The sequence below is a fragment of the Trichomycterus rosablanca genome, chromosome 9 (genome assembly GCF_030014385.1).
Source record: "Trichomycterus rosablanca isolate fTriRos1 chromosome 9, fTriRos1.hap1, whole genome shotgun sequence".
NCBI lineage: Eukaryota > Metazoa > Chordata > Actinopteri > Siluriformes > Trichomycteridae > Trichomycterus > Trichomycterus rosablanca.
Window position 1 is genome coordinate 32715982 of NC_085996.1, and position 21955 is coordinate 32737936.

Sequence of the window (21955 nt, forward strand, 5' to 3'; positions counted from 1 at the left end):
AAAGGGTCACAAGTTCAAGTGCGCAAAACGTTAGCCGCAAAAAATGTTCTAGTCTGTGGAGCAGGATGATGTCCATGGATTCTATTGATGAGCTGCAGAGGGAGGGTGAATTTGACAAGGAGAGGTGGCCAACATCTTCACAAGGCTATGTCCTGACACCGAAGTTGCCGCACAGATGCCGCGTAACGCAAACTTTAAAGCAAGTTGCAGAAAATTGCATACACAGCCACCTTTCGCCTCTATCCAGACCTGTAGAACCGCCCAACACGGTTTTATCCTCACCAAGTCCATCCAAAAACCTCGCTGATTTACCAGGTCCGCTCAGCATCTTATTAACTCCTATTCGCACAGCCAACGGAAACGAGGGCGCAGATTCGCCTTGTCTATACAGCGCAAGACTTGATGACAATTACTACCGCAAGCGGTGCAGTTTGCCCACAAGCGCCCTCAGCTCAGCACCACCAGAGCGATCAGCAATATCAGTGCGCAAGAGCAAACCGGCACCAAGAAATAACGAGGATTCCCCCCCTACTGCATTTTCTGCACTGAGCAACAGGTTACTGCGCCGCTTCACTTTACCCGAGTTAAAAAAGTCCGCAAAAGAGGTGCGCGATGGCAGCAGGGCGCGTGATGAAGACGGTGCAAGTGCTACAGCAGGCATGCCAAGGTCCGAAACTTTTCCTCTCAGCACCAACCACCCGCAAGTCGGCAGCAAACCGAGCATAGACAGTATCAGCGCTGTGAAGTGCGAGTTCGACTTTCAGCTCCAGACCTCTAAAGCGCACCTCTGAGCGCACGTGATGCGCAGAAGGACCAATGATGTAATAAAGCTGAGCATTAACAGTGTGGTTAAACTAGCGCACAATACGCACGAGTGGTGGTGAAGAGGGTCCAACCAATGATTTTGGACGGACAAAAAGTCCCAACTGAGCAAATGTTCAGTAGAATAAAACTAATCTGGATGCGTGAGTGTGTTACAATAGGGTTTATTAATTAACCATTAAATAATAACTCTGAAAGAAAACTATCAGCGTATGATGAGATACTGTTGAAAGTGGTATTAATGTGCCAACTTCTTATTTATGGCACACCTCTTTATATAATTCAACTCAGCATAACCATACTATTCGTATGAGCACAGAGAAGTCACCAGATATAGTCATCTTTGGGCAACCATCTCAGGGTAACCATGACCTAATTGCCCTATGTAAACATGTGGATGTAAACTTCAGCTGTCCTTAAAGTCGGGTTCAATCGTTTTTATTTAAAATGTGTAGCTTATTTGTCCTTTGAACAAAAGTTGTAAAATATATTGTTTTAAAATGTTTATTTTATTCAAATTAGCAATTATTTATCAAATGCTTTTCTAGCTACATGTCTTTTTATTATAATGATTGTGCCAAACAAACAGCTGTCATAGATGCACAAAAATTAATTTCATTTCATCAAGATTACTCACGTGTTTCACTTTACAACCCATGTAAGGTATAAGGTTCATAAACGGACCATAAGGGTGTATTTCAACATTTACAAAAACAACATTTATTGTATTTGCTGTGGGCAATTCTGTAAAGCATTACTGTGTAAAGAACCCACAGTCAGTAACTAACCAGTAAGTGCATTTAGAATTCTTGGAGATGGAGTAAAATGTGTTTGTTTTTCTTCTCAGTAAGGGCTACAGGGGCACTGTTCTTGATTTTGATTTACCCTGCAGATGGACAGTGTAAAGATTGAAGTGTTACTTCAGGAATTACTGTTGTACTGTAAGCTTTGTAAAACAAAAATGTACCCAGTCACTATACTTTTCTTCGTTCTTTACGATGAAATACGTCTATAGAGCAGCTAAATGATGATCCGAGACCTGCTGCAATCCCAAACTTGTGTTAAAGGCGTTTGTGCATTTGTGAATCTTAATCTATTTACGTGTGAAGTGAACAGGAAATAAATAAACTGAAATCAGGAATGAGCTTTGCGTCTGCAATTCTTCTTTGCGCATGTTGGTCTGGTTTGAGTCTCAGTCCCTTCGCTTGGGTGTGTGTGAGCAGATTGCGCTTTATTTTTTGGTCTGCACTGAAACGTGAAATTACACATTCAATACCCTCTCAGCTTGATCCCATGTGGAGTAAGCAGCAATGCCACTGGGATAGTGTTTGAGTGTGTGTGTGTGTGTGTGTGTGTGTGTGTGTGTGTGTGTGTGTGTGTGTGTGTGTGTGTGTGTGTGTGCGTGCGGATGCGAGCAGCTTTGTCCTCGCACACCTCAGATCATTCACACACACACACACACACACACACACACACACACACACACACTGCATCTATTGTCATGTGACTACATCCCTAAAATCTAAATGAAAGGAGATACAACGAATGATCCTTAGTTCATTTTCTGAATCCTCTGTAACTTGGGCAGGGTGGTGGGTGTAATACTGGGGGCAAGACAGGGACACACCATGGACAGGGCACCATCCTGTCGCAGAGAAAAACATTCAACCGTACACCTAAAAACAGTAAAGAGGGGTTAACACAGATTCTGTATGTTTTGGGAGATGAGGGAAACACATCTTTACATAAAAAAATAATAATAATACAAAATCTGGGTTGACCCCTCTTTACTGTTTTAGTGTACTGGTGAGTGTTTTTCCTTGCGACAGGATGGTGCCCTGTCCATGGTGTATCGCTGTCTTGCCCCCAGTATTACACCCACCGCAGCCCTGATCAAGTTCTCTATAAAGAGATACTGTAGTTGCTCACGCGCACGCACGCACACACACACGCTCGTGCTCGCACGCGCGCAGGACACAGCTGCAGTGTTGTAAGAACTGTAGTGATGGAAGGGGAGGGGAGGGGAGAAGAGGGGGGGGTGTAGTGATTCCCTTCAGCCCCTCTGCTGAAAACCCACTTATGGAAATAACAGCATTGCGGGACCAGTGTTGCGTTTAAGCCGGCCAAATTCACTCCCAGCACTGCTCAAACCTCTGCTGTCGTTTAGGGGTGTACAGTCAGAGCTTTTACCCCGTTTTACCATCGTTTGAACTCACTGAGCGCACCTCTGGTTAAAAAAAGCCAGTTAGTGCGCACAGTGACCGGATGCTGCCTCATCAGGACTCCGAAAACAGCCGGATTTTTCTGCACCCGCGATGATCTGAGCGTGAGTCCAAAAAGTCGATCAGAGTGGCCGCGGTGCTTCATTCCCCCCTCAAACCTCCAGTGTGTAGTTTTTGTCGTTCCCCCCCGGAGCGCACTCGGATCAGGATGGAGTGGATGAGGTTCAGGACCGCGGACAGCGCAGGACTTTTCCTCTTTCTTCTCTGTGAGTAGCGCTTCATCAGCGGCTGCGTCCCAATCCGCATTCTAAACTTCTCCCTAGTATTTCCGAGTTGTAATTAATCACGAATGTAGCTTTCGACACTTTTACGCTGCATTAACCCTTTAAACGTTGAGTAAAAAATAACCACCTTCAACCTCCTTGATTGCTTTAATTAATTAAAGCTTCTTTGGTGCTTTAAATTGTATTTGGTTTTAAAATACTCTTGTTTCGAAGAGGATCTGAATATGACTTTTAGGTCCTTCCTACAGTGAGACACACCATAGATTTATAAGGGTAATAGACTGTTCCTTTTTCCTAGAGGAGATAGCTAACTACAATACTCACTGCACTGTGAATCATAAAGTCCTTACACATATGCCATTATTCCTAATTTGTCCCTTAAACTATTCCTATCCACTTAATTTAAATACAAAACCCCTTATTTAAATCAGAGCCCTTAAAATGCCTGTCCATTCCATAAGCCTTTAATAATAATAAGTTCAATCAACCCGTATAGTGTATAATATTTATAAGACACATGCATGAGGGTGTTTTTAGGTTTTCATCAACATCAAAATACTGTGTCATTTCTCAAAGTTAATGTGCAAAAAATGTGGTCCTATGTCTTGGAGATCCTGATCTATGCACTTATTATTCCTTATTCTTTTCAGCTTTCAAAATTAAGGGGTTTGGGTTGACTGTTTAATCATAATCTGTGCATTGATGGTGTATCTGGTGTGGTGTTTCCATTGGTGACTCTACCAAGAATTCTGTGCTGGACTGGATACATAATGTGGCACCGCCACCACTTTATTGTTAGGGATCCAAGTTGGCGTAACAAAATAAAACGAGAAAGTTTCTTATATAAATTTGCTTAATGTGTTTAGTATTGAATTGTTTTTGAAATAAAAAATGGATTTCTTTATTCACTCATGTATTTATCCACCCATCTGTCCATCTATCTATTTATAAATGCAGATCTTGGAAAAAAAATGCTTATGTTTATCAACTTATGAAAATGAAAAGAGATATATGTATATATCAGTCATTCATCCATTACACTTGAATACATACAGAGATACTTGGTTAACTAGCTATTTTTTGCCCTGCAAATGAAAGTATATCCATCCATCCATCCATCCATCCATTTTTTCATCATTTCAGTCATATTAATCCATCCATCTCATCCATCTTTTGATCAATCTATAGACATAATTGCCTTATTTTACATTCATCCATCCATTTATCCATACATCATTTGGTTCTTCAATCCAATCATTTATCAATCCATCTATTAATCTACTCACCAGTCTATCCATTTATCAATCCACTGATCTAGTTATTCACTCACCTGTATGTCCAACCATTCATCTACCCACATCCAATCACTCATTTATTTATCCTTTTACCTGTGATTATTAATTACTTTAATCATCCATCCATCTATCTATCCATCTATTCAACCATCTATTCATCCATCAATCTTTTATCCATCCATCCATCCATCCATCCAATAATCAACTGCCCCATCCATTTATCTATCTGTCTATCCATCCATCCATTGATACATACATACAAAGAGTAATTTGTTTTTTACATGTATCCATCCATTTATTTACCAAACCATTTATTTATCAATCATCTATCCAACTATCCCCACCCATCCACCCATCCACCCACCCATCCATCCATCCATCCATCCATCCATCCATCTATCCTTTGTCAAACTATTTGTCTATCAATCACTGCATTAATTCATCCATCTATCAATTCTTCCATCAATCTATCCATTTATTCGTGCATCCATCCATACTTAAATACTATGTTATTGTATAGCATCTCTAGAGTTTCAATTGCTTACTTGCAGGTGCGCTAGCCTTTCTGGTGGTTGCAGAACAAGAAGTGGAGAATTTGTCGGGTCTGTCCCCAAACCCCAACAGAGACATTTTTGTAGTGCGTGACAATGGAACTACGTGCTTAATGGCAGAGTTTGCAGTGAAAATTGTAGTTCCTTATGATGTACTGGCACTTAATGGTATAGATGTAAGTTTTCTTCTAAATTTTTTTAATTTTCAAAGTTGTATTTTGTATTTATGTATATGAAATAGGTAACTGAATGTATAATTCTGTATACATTCATGTAATTTACAGCTAATCACAGAACAGGCATCTTTTACACTCCCACGCGGAGCCCAGATAGCAGGTACATGTGGCACAACAGAGGCTGAGCTGCAAGTTTCCTGGAAAAATAATGCCCATACACTCCGTCTGTTCTTCACCAAGGTGTGCCAGTGTCTTTTTCCAAATTTGTTCCCTATCAAACCTGTCTGTCCCTAACTTATCTTCTATCAAACCTGTCTTTTTTACTAAACCTGCCTTCTACTAAACTTCTCATTCTGTAAGCATATCACTGATCAAATTGTTCCCTGTCAAACCTGGACCAATTTAAAAAGAATGTGTGTCTGTGTGAAAGAGGGAAAGAGAGAGAGAAAAAAAGAGATAGAGCCAGAATTAGAGACATAGAAAGTGAGAAAGAGAGCAAGAGTAAGAGATAGACAGAGAGAGAGAGAGAGAGAGAGAGAGAGACTGTACATGTAAAAAAAATCTTTGTGGTGGGAAATAAATACCTCAGTAATTTTTTTAATAATAGTCTGCACAAAACAAGCAATTGTATAGGATGTATTTTAGATACTGTGTGTATATATCATTCATACATGTTTTTTTCAGTCGAATTGTATTCTTTTATTATTACATTTATTATTGTTGTTTACTTACTCGTGTGTGTGTGTGTGTGTGTGTGTGTGTGTGTGTGTGTGTGTGTGTGTGTGGGTGTGTGTGTGTGTGTAGGAGAAACACAAGGTGAAGAAAAATGGAAAGACCAGTGAGAATGAGATTTGGAAGATCAGTAAAGTTCAGCTGGTGTATGATACATCAGAAACTTCTCACTTCATCAACGCCTATAACCGTGCGTACATCACATCTACTAATCTATCATCTGCATGCTGGATTTACTACCAATCCCTACTGATTCCTTTTACTATCATAGCTGATTGTTTAATATGAATTAATAATATTGAACTATACACTATAAAGACTTTATTTATTGTAAATGGTCGTATATCAAAAGCAAATTAAATGTATTCTGTCGTTTTACTCATTATCATTATAATTATTATGTATTATTATTATTATGTGTTAAAATCGTTCTGGTTTTACCTGTTTCTCTGATCCATGAGGATCTTTGTTCGTAATGCGACATGATTCAGCCACTTATCTCTCCTTCTGCACTGCGCTGGTTTAAAAAAGCTTAGTATAGAACAAATCCACTATGGTCAACTGAGTTTCATAGTAAATTCTTTCTAGTGTTGCAGTGTTACTACATATAAATATATTTAACATTTAAATTTTGTTTGATTATGGAAAGTTAGGTTAGTTTACGGTTTTGCATGGCACTGCACTGCGCAGTTTCTCTCCATCTGTAATAACGGCCTTCCTTCTCTCATGGATAATTACACTTTATAAACGTGATTTAGTTGTAAACTCTGAGCAAAATAAAACTTATTAATGTAATATTAATTTGATTACATTTATTCATGTGTGTCAGGGGTGTATATACTTGCCTTTTACCAAATAGATAGTAGTTAAAAATAATATAACAGATAATGTATAATAAGCAGTAGTAGAAGTGTAGGAGTATATAGCAATTATTTTTCTTTTACTTACTCAAGCACTTGGATTTACTCCATTTGGCTTAGCCTGAGAGAGGGTTGGTTTTATAGTTGAGAAAATATTGAAAATCCTGATAATACTAAAAGACTATGAATAATTATAATAAGTATTGTCTTTATTTGGTCAGACACACTACTTACAGCATTAAAAATAAGAGTTACTACTACCAGTACTACTAGCACTACTACTACTATTACTACTAATAATAATTATAATAATAAAAACAGTAATAATAACAATAATTATATTAATAATAAGTATTACTATTATTATCGTTGTTGTTATTATTATCATTGTTTTTAATATTATAATAATTGTATTATTCTTAAGAAAGAGCAGATAATTCTAGTACAAACAAAAGTGAATTATAAGAGTTATTAGTACATTAGTTGTTGTTGTTGTTCTTATTATTATTCATTTATGAGATCCTGTCTATCTTTGCAGCGGGAAAACACACTGCCAGCACCCATCACCTATCAGCGCTGGTGACCCCAGTAGGGCGCTCATATAGATGTGCAGCTCAGCAGACCCTGACATTGATCTCTAGTGACCACCAAAAGGGCATCACCATCTCTATGTCTGACATCCAGATCCAGCCTTTTGACATACAAAGCGACTTTGTGTTCAGTGAACGTAAGAAACACTTACTTAATACAATTACTAGCTTTTTATAAATACATAAAGAAATTCATTTAATGTAGCATATTGTTAATTTCAAAAGTACATACACAAAGTTGAGTATATTGAGCACCTCAGTACAGTTGGAAAAGACAATAACACACAAGAGAAAAAGGCCAGTTAAACTCTCTGGACTCACCTCTGCTTGCCATGACATTGACAGGAAATGCTTTATCTGTTGGGAATCCTGAAAAGAGAAATATGACTATATATGCATACAGAGCATAAAAATGGAAATATTTTAATACATGTGTCTGTGGAACTGTTCTGCCCGCCCACCCCCCACCCCACCCACACACTTTTTACCTTACAGTATAATGGTAAGAAGACATTAGTGCTGCGCAAAAGCAGGGACCATAGTGTGAGGTCATTCTGAGTTTATCATCATTCCCATCTCCTTCACTTAATGAGGTCATCAGCTTTGTCCCCTTTGCACTCCTTTGATTTACAAGCCCATTACGGACAGTGTAAAAACAGAGCTCTTTGTACTAGAACACTGTGTCCCTGTTTTTACCCTAAGTCTGTGCTGAAAGTGCTGAGAGTACACAGTAAGAATGTGTACAGTCTGTTATTTATGGCAAGAGCAAACTGTGTTGTCCTCTCTGGTATTTTTTGTCCACTCTGGCTGTGAGTAAGGGTGACACATCACACACTGACTCCTCGATCCATTATTAATTGAGCAGTCAATGAGCTGCTTCAGATTAGGCATCTAATTGTTTATAGAATAACTTGAGCAGAGTGGTAATCCTTACAATTCTATAGCAGAGCTGTTGTAAAGATAATCCTCTTACGGTAAGTCTTTTAAAAGCTCTAAAGCAGTGGTCCTTGACCTTTTTATTAGCTGGGCTGCAACTGGCTGCTAAAGCTGGCGTATACACACCTACATTAATATACTTGATGCGTGCCATAGTAAGTGCTCATGTAGTGTAATGTAATGTAGTGCGCACTTCTCAGTAAGGGGTCAGTAAGTGCTCTGCTACAAATCTGTTGATCTGCCCAATAACCTACAGTTCAACAAGATACCATGGGCGGCTTCATGTCTCCAAAGGGAAGCAGTTTAGTGCTCCTTTCCCCCCTAATTATATGTAGTTGTGTAACAGAAGACACGCAGTTAGTGGATAAAAGATGTCAACTTTATTTTGAAAATAATGAGGTAAAGAAAAAGCTGTATCATTTGTTTAAATTGCAGGGGAGCTTGTATACATTGAAATGTTATACGGAGGAGGTTGATGTGAAAAACTGGACAGAACACCATGAGAAAAATAAGCTGATGTAGGTTGAGGAAAAGTGCCAATAATGCATTTATATGTATCTCTTTTTAAAGCCAGTATTATAGAAAGCTAGGGGCATGTTCAGTGTTAAAAATGTAAAATCTTTTGAGAGTAGCTGAATAATAATTGCTTTTGTGTAAAGGGCATTATATCCAAAAATGTTGTTTTGCATACTTCTTGCCCTTAAAGCAGTAGAAAAATAAGAAATTAAATCTCAGATTTATCGCTGTGGTAGTAAAATGTTTTTTATAGTATTGCAGTTATCGTATAAATGTAAACTTGATCCCTTGAAGCAGTAGAGAAATGAAATCTCAGATTATTGCTAAGGATGTATAAATGCTATTAGAAGTAACAGCGTTCTTTTTATGCAGCATATACGTGCATCACAGACCAGCGTGAGCAGCTGGAGGAAATTCTTCCCCTGGTGCTGGGTATTATCCTGGGGTTTATCCTTGTACTTGTCATCGCCATCTACCACTTCCACCTCAAGATGACGGCTACTCAACAACCCTCGCTGCCTCGTGACCGTTCACTCTACACGAACATGTAGAGACTCCCTATGCATCAGGCCAAGGCCTGCCAATGAGACAAAAGCCAACGCTTGCAAACATTATGCCTAACAGTGGATAAATGTTTATATCTTTAATGTCTGCTTCCTGCAGTTTTATCTCTGTGTTTTGCATCTGGAATTTTAGTTTATTTGTACATTTATTTATGAGTTTGTACATAAACAATGTCCTGTACAAATATTACATGTGAATAATAATTACTGTACTTGTCACATTAATTGCACATATGCTGTGTAACTTTTATCAATGTAAAGTGAGCTGAGATGAAGGTGTTTAAAAGAGAATATATAATAAAAATATTACAAGACTGATCTTTGTAATCATATGGATCATGCTGTAAAAAGTACACCCATGCAACATTTTGTGTACAAATTCTTATTTAAGATAAATTCTATTATGTGCGTCAGTTTGGTTTGGATCTAATATTTTGTTATTACAAACACACTAAACACTTTCACACCACTCATTCTTTAGTTATTTATATATTTTTTTAAGATTTAAGTGTGTCGAAATAAAAAAGAAATGAAAATCAATATTACATGTCAGCAAAACAACTAAAGTGAAACTATTAAATAAACCCAAAGATCATCATAATGAGAAAAATGACACTCAGTATTATGACACATGAGGTGATCAATACATTTCTGAGGTTAGATGATGAAGTATTGATTTGACTCCTAGCGTATGTAAAAAATGTAGGGTGAAGAAAAGTACCTAAAAACAACAATTAATTATGTCTGTGTTTGAGCCATGATACTCTCATTCATCGTAAAGTATCCCACATATTATTTTAATCTATTAATTATTCTGGATGTATGGGATATTACGAGTCAGAACTTATTAAACACAAGATTCAAGTTGAAAATTTTTACTGATACAAACTGTGGATTTTGTGACAAAATGACACATTGGAGAAAGGTTTAAAGGCTTGACTATTGTGTACTTTTGGCAGATGTAATGTTTATAATGTTTAAATGCTGTGTATCTGATCTTACAAATGCTCTTTGGACTGAATGGGCAAACATCCCCAAAGCCACGCTTCAAAATCTTGTGGAAATCCTTTCCAGAAGGTTATAGTGTAGCTGCAAATGGGGCCCATGATCAGGCGTATACACTTACTTTATTAGATACACCTGTGGTATATACACTAATTTATTATTTTTATAAGCTACACATACTATACAGATCAAATGATGAACTTACCAAGTTTAGAGTTTCTACAATGTTGTCCCCACTTTCCTATTTTCCTACATCAGACTTTTTTGCAATCCCTATCAGAATGAAGCAGATAATTTGACTAAAAAACTATACAATATGAATCATGCATTAAAGAGAAAGTAAACAACTAAAAATTTTAATATTCAGTTTAGGCAGAATCTGAGTGTATTTGGAGGCATGTGGGTGCCACACAGCAACATTAACCATTAAGATTTTAATTTGATTGCCGCCTCCAGCCTGTGTGTGGAGATTTGTTCATGTTCTCTTTGTATCTGTGTAAAAACTGCCCTGTGTTGATTGGTACTCTCTCCAGGGTGCATTTCTAAATAAGTTAATTTTCAGTTTTGAGTGGAGTGACTGTGTGGTATGCTGCTTTAAACTTGGTCAAGGTTGCATTGGGTCTAATTCATTGGGCGCGAAGGGTAGGAAACACCCTGGACAGGTTGGCACTCCATCACAGACACACACACTCACATTTAGTCATTGCACTTGTTGGAGGAAACCAGAGCAGTGCATGTAAACTTTTGTTCTCAAAAAAATGATGGAGACATTGGTTTCCCCTTTTTTTATTAAAACCAGCTGTACTGATGATACACATGCAAGATCACTGTACAAAGTGAAACTACGGTTAGATCTAACAGGTAGATTCATTTAAGCCCAATCGTTCTTTAGGTTTTGCAAGAAACAAACTATTTATATTTACAGATCACAGTGACTAATGGGAGAGAAACAGGACTGGAGGCTGCGTCACAGACAGCAGGTGACACCTAAAAGTTCAGTGCTGAAATGAGTGTTTCAAATGTCAATATTGCTCGGTTTTCAAATTGGTGTTCTCACTAGGTATGAATGCGATTTTTAAAGGCAGTAGCTATGTTTCAGTATATTAATAAAAGATATTATTACAGAAAAAATCATCAGTGATCACCAATGACGAGCAGTAGATAGAACAATAAATGCAGGTTGGATTATTGCTTGTCTGGTACAGCCTGCTTGCAGTATATAGCTAACATTGTCCTTTATAGGTATTCCAAATGAGAACAAAATGAAAAAGGCCACACTACTGAAAAATTAGGCTTCAGTTAAAAATAAATAATACTTTTAAACAGCATACAAAATTCTGGCAAGATCTCTCTCCACACACACTGGAAGTTCTGTCTATAAATGTAGGATAAATAAATAGATTTGGGTTTCTTTAACAGCTAAGCTTGTTTAGTGAGGATATCTTCATTTTTAAGTCAAAAATTGATTATAAACAGTAGGAAAGATCTCTGTAAGTCTATTTAATACTGCCCATATCACAATGGTTACATCACAACAAAATACTGCAGATTATAAAAACTGTACAGAAAAAAAAAACTTACAAGTCCTCTAAAATACACTTTCATTGTTAGTGTGAAAAGAAACATGAAAACAGATGCTTGTTCCTCAGTAGTGTACCAGCCTTGTGTCCTTTAAAGGAATTTTACCATCACATGTTATCTCCTGTCTTCCTGAATAAACCACCATCAGTGCTTTTGTGTTGTAGCTAGTGGTTATCGATCTCCTGTTGCTTGTCAGTTCCTCAGAGACTGAACTCTAGATCATACTACAGTATGACTCTGGACAGGAAGTCAGAAATCAACTGCACTGGACATGTGATTCCCACAGACTTTTTACTAGCTAACTAACAAAGAGTCAAACACCCACCACTGGAGCCAGCCGTGCTACTAGGAGCCGTATTATATTCACCATATTGTGGTGTTTTTAATGTATTTATTGTGTATTAGTAGATGCATTTATGTTTATCTAAACTACCATGTGGTTTATCCACATTATTTAGGTCAGTAGTGCAGTACAGTAGTAATGTACTGCATAATGTGTTGGTCAGCGATGGCGGTAGTGCCTCATTAAAGGAACAATACAGGAGGGAGGGCCTGAGAGTTTGAGGAATGGGTGCTGCAGGAGCTCTTGTGCTGTGGCTCGCTGTGATGGTTCCCTCACCAGCATCATATCCAAAAATGTTCTAAGCACTGATGATACCTGAGGAAAGACATAACATCATAAATCAGTGACTGCCAGAGACTGTTTTTATTTAATCATCCAATTTCTTGTCCACAGTTTGGGTTTCTTCAACAGCTATATGAGGCTCAGCACATGCTTCTTGTAAAATTAACAGTGTACGGCCCTGATATGGTATTTATTTTATGTAGGTGGAAGAACAATGTCAGTTTTGCAAGTTGTCATTAAGTTTAATTAAATTATATTTACCAGTATTTCTGGGCTGTCTGAAAAACTGAGTTTTAGGCTGGAGAGAGTTCCAAACACTCATGACCTATGCTGCCATCTTGTGCGCCTTAAGTTTTAAGTAAAACTGATTATATACTTTCTGTCTGAACCAGTTTTAATAGCTGAAATGGCATGCAACAATACATGCACATGACTTTAGGTTATTGAGGTCGACCAATCAGAACTGCTAGGACAATTGTGTGCGCTGCATGTGACACAACAAGCAGCCGAGAGGCAGAAAAAGGTCCAAATGGAAGATGGCAAACTGGGCCCCAAAAACAGTACCCAAATGTTTTACAATATTTTGGCTCAGTGCTTACCTTGTGTGATTCTTTTAGCCGAGGGGGTAGGTTGTCTCGAATTCTCCTCATGGCCTGCAGTGGAGGCTCATTAAAGTATGGTGGTTCTCCATCCACCATCTCAATCACCATGATTCCTAAAGACCAAATATCAACCTAAAAAACAAGATCATATATTTATTTGCATACAACTTTGGACATTCTGTTGTGGTAATGTGATGTAATTATAACTCAATATACTGTATAACAGTACATAATTACAGTACAGACATATAAAAGAAACAGGGTGAAATCAATTTTTTTCATCTAATTACCATTTACCTCTGTGCCATAAGGCAACCTTGAGATGACCTCGGGTGCCATCCAGTATGGTGTGCCAACCAATGACTTTCTCTTTGGAACATCTTTTGAGACTTGTGCACAAAAGCCAAAGTCAGAGAGCTTTATCTGAAGATTAACAGGCAGAGGACATGGTTTTAACAATACAAAACATGATGTATAAAACATATATAATAGAACTATGTAATCAGACCATATGTAAAGGCTAAAATCTATAAAAAACAAATATAACATACTTAATTATAATGAGGATGCATCAGACTAAATTAACAGCTTATTATGTCTTAATTTACTATGTCCTTACATCTACATCGGGGTAAAATTAAAAGATTAAATTACACGTTATTACACTATTTTTTAATTAGATTTGATTACATCTCTGCCTAATATAAAAAAGATTTAGATAGTCTTAGACTCTTGTAAATATTTTTTTTCTGTTTTTCATCTATTTGCCAGGCTTGCAGTTGCAATACACTGACATTTATTTCCTTTTTCCTACATTTACATTTAACATTTATTAGACGCTGAATTGTTTCAGAATACAATGCAAGCAACTGAACGTTAAGGGCCTTGCTCAGGGGCCCAACAGTGGCAACTTGCCTGTGGTAGGGTTTGAACCAGCAACTTTCTGATTACTGGGCCACTACCTTAAGAGTACCTTAAGGCAGTGGTAGCTCAGTGGCCTTAACTGGATTACTGGACCAGTAATCAAAAAGCCTGCTGGTTCAAGCCCCATATCTGCCAAGTTGCCACATTTAGGCCCGCTTATCAAGGCTCTTCAGTTGCTTAGATTACACTTATTACACTTTTTCAATAAAAATGATGTATTGCTGGACTGTTTGCAGTGACGCATAACCAAGTGTTAATATAATGCTCAGTCATCCATCAAAGATCACTGGGTTTAAAAATTACATTTTTTTCAGATCCAACTATGTATCAACCAATGAGAGAGTAAGATTTAGTCTTTTATGTTAGTTCAGTATGTGATTGGAAAACATTTGGCTATGAGCTCTTATCCAAAACAGCCTAATTCAACTTTGCACACAACATTATTGTCGACGGATATCAGTAGCTTAGTACAAACATCTGTCTGTGTTCCATTACACTTACTAAAGAAAATGCAATACTGGCTTATTTATTTTTAATTCTTAATAGTACAGAGTATGTGGTTTGAAACATGAGTGAAGAAAAAGCCCCACTAATGCAACAGGCATTAATTAATTTTTTAATGACAATGTCAATGTGAACACAACCTTACACTCACCCTGCCATCACTAGTGAGGAGGATGGAATCACTCTTAATGTCTCTGTGGATCACGCCTTGTGTGTGGAGGTATGAGAGGGCTTTTAACACTGACAGACACACTGTGGCAATCTGCTCCACATTCATTCTGCCACAAAAGACAAAAAAAAAGATAATGAAATTCAGCGTTGGATCTAGCAGTTCAAAAAAGGAACAATACTTTTAATACAAGTAACTATTTTCAAAGTAACAGTGATAAAGCCACAGATTCAAGAAACTACACAGAATAAAACACATACGCAAGAACGTCCATTTTTCTAACCTAATAATTAACAGTGTATGTAAAGCAGTAAAACAATAGCAGAAGAACAATGGTGGGCTTGTTCAGGCAGCAGTAGATGCAGCATGTCTGATTAGGCAGCACATCAGCTGTAGAGAGCATGAACATGAGGGCCAGCTGTTGAGACAGCTCCTGCATTTGTTTTCTCGCTTGCGGCCTTTCACTGCACTCGAGGGGAGCTTGAATTTGTCGATCCGTTGGTTTGTTGACGCCCACACATTTGAGAACAACACACTCCCTATTGCTGATGATAGTTTTAATGGCTACAGAGGTTTTGTATGTGCCCATAATTACATTTTCTGGCTGGAGAGTGGTCATGGTGATATATCTGTAGGCAAATCTATTGTCTAGGACGGAACTTGATCATTATCTCGACTAATGTGCTAAAGGAAAAAAATCTATCTGAAGAAAATGTATTTTATAATGTATTAACATTAGAAAAATTCCAGTTCGACAAATATTTTATTGCAGGAACACACACGTTTCACCCACCTGTGCAAAATTACATTTTCATTACTAAGTTTTTAACGTCCTACACAGTCACACAGTTCGCACTGCACACTCTCCAGGCAGCAGTAAAAAACCAAATAAAAAAACAACTGGGGAGAGCATACCATGTACAGGAATTAAAAACCCAGTGTGATTCCTTGTAGTAACTCTGCTCAGATGCTAATGTGCTTCACTTTCAATTCCACGTTCACCATTCTGTTCAAAATGGCAACCTTTTCTAATGGACCCATAACGTTGTGTAAAAGCGAAGTGAACCCTGAGTGTAACCATCATAACATTAAAAGGCTCATTTTTTCCTCTGAAATGGCAGTATGCACTGATAGGATGCCGCTGTACCATGGAATAGTTTCTGCTGTGAACCTGATGTGTTTCTTTATGCCACATAACACCTGTAATTTAGATTTTTTTTTTGACATTATTTGGGGCGGCACAGTGGCTCAGTGTGTAGCACTGTCACCTCACAGCAAGAAGGTCCTGGGTTTGATCCCCAGCTGGGGCGGTCCGGGTCCTTTCTGTGTGGAGTTTGCATGTTCTCCCCATGTCTGCGTGGGTTTCCTCCGGGAACTCCGGTTTTCTTCCCACAGTCCAAAGACATGTAGTCAGGTTAATTGGAGATACAAAATTGTCCATGACTGTGTTTGACATTGAACTTGTGAACTGATGAACATTGTGTACGAATAACCTTTTCTGTCATGAATGTAACCAAAGTGCATAAAATATGACATTCCAAAATCCAAATAAATAAATAATTTACATTATTTGCCAACTGTGTATCATCTGAACCCTCAGAAGCAACTTTGCTAACACTTAACACTTAATTAATTTGTGCACACAGACTTGGCTCCACTCCATGTACATCTCCTCTAATTTAAAAATGTAAATATGAGCATGTCTTATACAGGGATCTCTATTAATGAGTTTAGCAGTACTTTTTGTATTAAACTAATAAAATTAAAATTTAAAGTAAAAACAGCTAAGCTCACACCTCCTCCAAGTGTAATCAAGACTCTGCTACTAATCTCACGACTTCATGTCGACATGGCCACCCATCCACCTGAAGGCATGCAATTAGAACCTAACACTGTGCCACACACAGCTGATGTGCACTGCCAATGACTGTAATTATGAATACACTTTACGTGGGCACAAAACACACATGCTGTTGTTTTAAAACCAAACTCAGCAAAAGCAGGTTTTTAAAAATAAAATCAGAACAAGCTGAAACCCCCAATATATTAGCATGCTATGCAGGGCTAGAAGATATAAAATGTATATTTTGTTTTTAAATTTCAATTTCTAACCAAACAATTTATACTAAATAAATACGATGCAAAACTAAATTCAGAATTTTAACAAAAAGGGAAGATGAAAAAGGAAAATGAAATCATTGTAGTTTAACAGTTGATCAATTATTGACAATTTGACTTCTTCATTCACAATTATGCAGAAAGGTCTTCATGCATATTTATTTAGTTATACTTCCAAGAAATATCTAAAACTAGATATTTATATTCACACTTGCAAAATGTGGCTATGTAAAACAGCACCTTCATATTCATATGCATCCACTATCCTAACGGTCAAGAATTTAGGTGGGTCAGAGATGTGGGGATGTTCTTCTGCTGCAGTAACTGGGAATCTTGACTGCGTGACTGACATAATGGGTTCACAGAAATACCACAGCATTTTGAGGTCCTTCTGTGGTGAAATTAAATTTTGGTGATTTTCTGGATTTTCTGGCTAGAAGGTGATTTCAAGCACACTTCCAAATCAACCAAACTTGGTTACAGAATCAGTTCTGGAATGTCCTAGAGTGGCCTTCTCAGTCTTCAGATTAAAATCAGCAGTTGCAGAATGAAAGCCATCAAACCTTATTAGAGATTATGAAGTCAAAAAGATGAATAATAAGTGATCATGGACATTTTGTCAGGAGAACTAGAGGGTTTTTTGTTTGTCTGTTACACTGTAATGGAATGGCAGCCAAGTAAAGATGCTTAAAAAGTACTTTTATAATCTAAAAAAATCTTTTAATGTGTCCATCATTACCTTGTATGTGTGACAATGTCTGTTAAAGCACCACCTTCTAGGAACTCCATCACCACCCAGAGCTCATCTCCAACCAGATAGCTGTTATACATGTCCACCACGTTGTCATGATGGTAGTCTCTCATAATTACCACCTACAACAAACAGCAGCACAGTACAGCCTTTAGACAAGCTAGTATACAAAAGGACTACAGTAACCAGAATGATCTCTTGGGTTAAAATGTATTTTTTTAATTAAAATATATGGTTACCATTCCAATACTACTGTGCGCACAAATGTAGAAATGTTCAAAAGTAATGAAACAATCATGTATTTGTACCATAACATACACGTATATATAAATATAACTGGGATTTAATAAGGAATACAAATATGAGAACATGATATATCTCACAGAATTTACAATTTCCTTTAAAGAAAAAGAAAATGACGTCAAAGCCACTGTAACAAAGCTAAGGTGCTTTTCAAGGTTTACATGTAACAGTTTGGTACACTTTTGTTTGGGGGCTGCAATGTATAAACACCACAATCATTTACTTGGTTGTCAATGCGAACTGTGATTATTGAATTGAAGATGGGGATGATTGTAAGAAGTGGGATAAATGTTTGTAGGGTTAGCAGGGTTAACTTTTTAAACAAAAAGTTTGGTTCAAGTAAGTTTACTTACAGGTTTGCACCGGGCATTCAGGCAGCTGTGCTGGGAGTCAAAGGACCCGAGCACTGATAGTTGATGGGATTTGAAGTCCTTGGACTGCACCATTTTGGGAATGGGCTATGTTGTATCTATTTTGTATGGTGTTCTTATATAATTGTGATCATGATATTGTCTTAATGTAATTAATATAAACATGTTCATCAGTGTAATAATGTAATGTGTTTGTTTGTCATAGACTAATAACTTTTTGATAGTGGTGACCTTAGGAAATGCTGTGTTGTAATGGTGGTGCTGTAATTGGAAAGCACTTAAGTTTAGTTTAAAGTTTGTTTATTAGTTTAGGCCGTGTTTGAGTGTTGTAATATCTAACTGAAATTTTTTTTTTTTATGTATAATATTTTGCACCTGTCATTGGATTTGGAGAAATAAATCACCACAATTGCATCCCAAGTTACTGATTCTGACTCAGTTTTTCCATCACTGACCGGCGCTCCTGGAAAAGTTCACTAGACGCCAATTTAAATCCAAAGTTTTGAAAGTTCAGTTTTCATTGTTGTAAATTTTACTAGATGACACTTCATGAAAAGTCCTTTATACTGCTTTGACAACTGTTAATTAAAACTGTTTTTGTTGATTCTTACCTCATTGAAGAGCAGCTCTCGTCGCTGTTGTTTTCTAAGGTCCATTTTTTTGACGGCTACCTGTTTGCCACTGTGCTTTTCCGTGGCGATGCACACGATACCTGTGGAGCCCTCGCCGATCTTTAGAAAGTTGTCCAGGTATTCACGTGGGTCACCCGGGTTCACCACAAGCTGTAATGCACCCCTGAACTGCTCATGCGAGACACGTGAGGGCGGTGGAGGTTCGCAGGCTGAGCCCCAGTACCCGGGGGGAATATAAGGTGAGGAGGGCTGTGAGTGCGCCCCCTGAGGGGTGTATGGTGGACTTGGCTGAGATGGAGGGTGGTGGTATGGTGATGGCTTGTAGTGAAAGGCAGGTGGGTACTGAAAGTTTGGTGGAAAGCCCATCTTGGCATGACTCTGAGGTAGTTTAAAAGGGCCACGTGGGTACGTCTCTGCCCCTGGCACCTGTGGGCTTCCGTCCCGTGACATCCTGTCATAGTCACCCTGCATAAGAGCATGAAAAAGACAAGAGTAAATGGCTTGCTTGTAAAAGAATGAAGAATGTATTTGAAGGGCAGATAAATCAGCCATATTTAGGACAACTGTCAGGAATAATACTTTGTAATTATTAGCGGAAGACAAGTTTCTAACACATAATTTATCAAGAAGCTGAAGCTTTCCAAGGAAACACCCACCAGGCAGTTAATGTGCAGCTCTCTAGTCAAGGTAATACATCAGGCAAACGTAAACAAGGAACAAATGGATTAGGGTTATACTGAGAGGATTTTGTGCAAATACAAAATGTTCCTTATTCTTTTGCATGAATATTAAATATTTTTGTGAATATACTGATACTCCCTGTTATTTCAAAGTAAAAAAAAAAACACTTTTAAATCACATTAAATCTCTCTTTGTAAGTGACATGACATACAGTATATACATCTATAACATTCGCAATGTTTTTGTATGTACAGTGTATCACAAAAGTGAGTACACCCCTCACATTTCTGCAAATATTTCATTATATCTTTTCATGGGACAACACTATAGACATGAAACTTGGATATAACTTAGAGTAGTCAGTGTACAGCTTGTATAGCAGTGTAGATTTACTGTCTTCTGAAAATAACTCAACACACAGCCATTAATGTCTAAATAGCTGGCAACATAAGTGAGTACACCCCACAGTGAACATGTCCAAATTGTGCCCAAATGTGTCGTTGTCCCTCCCTGGTGTCATGTGTCAAGGTCCCAGGTGTAAATGGGGAGCAGGGCTGTTAAATTTGGTGTTTTGGGTACAATTCTCTCATACTGGCCACTGGATATTCAACATGGCACCTCATGGCAAAGAACTCTCTGAGGATGTGAGAAATAGAATTGTTGCTCTCCACAAAGATGGCCTGGGCTATAAGAAGATTGCTAACACCCTGAAACTGAGCTACAGCATGGTGGCCAAGGTCATACAGCGGTTTTCCAGGACAGGTTCCACTCGGATCAGGCTTCGCCAGGGTCGACCAAAGAAGTTGAGTCCACGTGTTCGGCGTCATATCCAGAGGTTGGCTTTAAAAAATAGACACATGAGTGCTGCCAGCATTGCTGCAGAGGTTGAAGACGTGGGAGGTCAGCCTGTCAGTGCTCAGACCATACGCCGCACACTGCATCAACTCGGTCTGCATGGTCGTCATCCCAGAAGGAAGCTGACGCACAAGAAAGCCCGCAAACAGTTTGCTGAAGACAAGCAGTCCAAGAACATGGATTACTGGAATGCCCTGTGGTCTGACGAGACCAAGATAAACTTGTTTGGCTCAGATGGTGTCCAGCATGTGTGGCGGCGCCCTGGTGAGAAGTACCAAGACAACTGTATCTTGCCTACAGTCAAGCATGGTGGTGGTAGCATCATGGTCTTGGGCTGCATGAGTGTTGCTGGCACTGGGGAGCTGCAGTTCATTGAGGGAAACATGAATTCCAACATGTACTGTGACATTCTGAAACAGAGCATGATCCCCTCCCTTCGAAAACTGGGCCTCATGGCAGTTTTCCAACAGGATAACGACCCCAAACACAACCTCCAAGATGACAACTGCCTTGCTGAGGAAGCTGAAGGTAAAGGTGATGGACTAAACCCAATTGAGCACCTGTGGCGCATCCTCAAGTGGAAGGTGGAGGAGTTCAAGGTGTCTAACATCCACCAGCTCCGTGATGTCATCATGGAGGAGTGGAAGAGGATTCCAGTAGCAACCTGTGCAGCTCTGGTGAATTCCATGCCCAGGAGGGTTAAGGCAGTGCTGGATAATAATGGTGGTCACACAAAATATTGACACTTTGGGCACAATTTGGACACGTTCACTGTGGGGTGTACTCACTTATGTTGCCAGCCATTTAGACATTAATGGCTGTGTGTTGAGTTATTTTCAGAAGACAGTAAATCTACACTGCTATACAAGTTGTACACTGACTACTCTAAGTTATATCCAAGTTTTATTTCTATAGTGTTGTCCCATGAAAAGATATAATAAAATATTTGCAGAAATGTGAGGGGTGTACTCACTTTTGTGATACACTGTATGTATATTAATGTGACAATACACTGATCAGCCATAACATTAAAACCACCTCTTTGTTTCTACACACACTGTCCAATTTATCAGCTCCACTTACCATATAGAAGCACTTTGTAGTTCTACAATTACTGACTGTAGTCCATCTATTTCTCTGCATATCTGTTTAGCCTGCTTTCACCCTGTTCTTCCATGGTCGGGACCCCCACAGGACCACCACAGAGCACATATTATTTGGGTGGTGGATCATTCTCAGCACTGCAGTGACACTGACATGGTGGTGGTGTGTTAGTGTGTGTTGTGC

The 21955-nt window shown here is 38.4% G+C and overlaps 2 protein-coding genes across 4 annotated transcripts in view; one reads left to right on the plus strand and one right to left on the minus strand.

Moving 5' to 3' along the window:
• Positions 1 to 3069: 3069 nt before the first annotated feature.
• On the plus strand, positions 3070 to 9967 carry lamp5 (lysosomal associated membrane protein family member 5). Its single transcript, XM_063001375.1, has 6 exons — positions 3070 to 3310; positions 5175 to 5350; positions 5459 to 5590; positions 6155 to 6272; positions 7481 to 7669; positions 9357 to 9967. Exons 1-6 carry the CDS (start codon positions 3253 to 3255, stop codon positions 9533 to 9535), a joined length of 852 nt encoding a protein of 283 aa, XP_062857445.1. The 5' UTR covers positions 3070 to 3252; the 3' UTR covers positions 9536 to 9967.
• Positions 9968 to 11322: 1355 nt separating this feature from the next.
• The window catches only part of pak5 (p21 protein (Cdc42/Rac)-activated kinase 5), a 72484-nt gene continuing 61851 nt past the window's right edge, over positions 11323 to 21955 (minus strand). For all 3 annotated transcript variants that reach the window (XM_063002265.1, XM_063002264.1, XM_063002266.1), the window contains 6 exons: positions 19112 to 19597; positions 17815 to 17948; positions 14940 to 15066; positions 13658 to 13783; positions 13358 to 13492; positions 11323 to 12791 (listed from right to left, as the gene is read on the minus strand). In XM_063002265.1, the coding sequence (XP_062858335.1) occupies positions 12636 to 12791; positions 13358 to 13492; positions 13658 to 13783; positions 14940 to 15066; positions 17815 to 17948; positions 19112 to 19597 (1164 nt within the window). In that variant the 3' untranslated portion in view covers positions 11323 to 12635. The remainder of the gene's footprint in view (positions 12792 to 13357; positions 13493 to 13657; positions 13784 to 14939; positions 15067 to 17814; positions 17949 to 19111; positions 19598 to 21955) is intronic.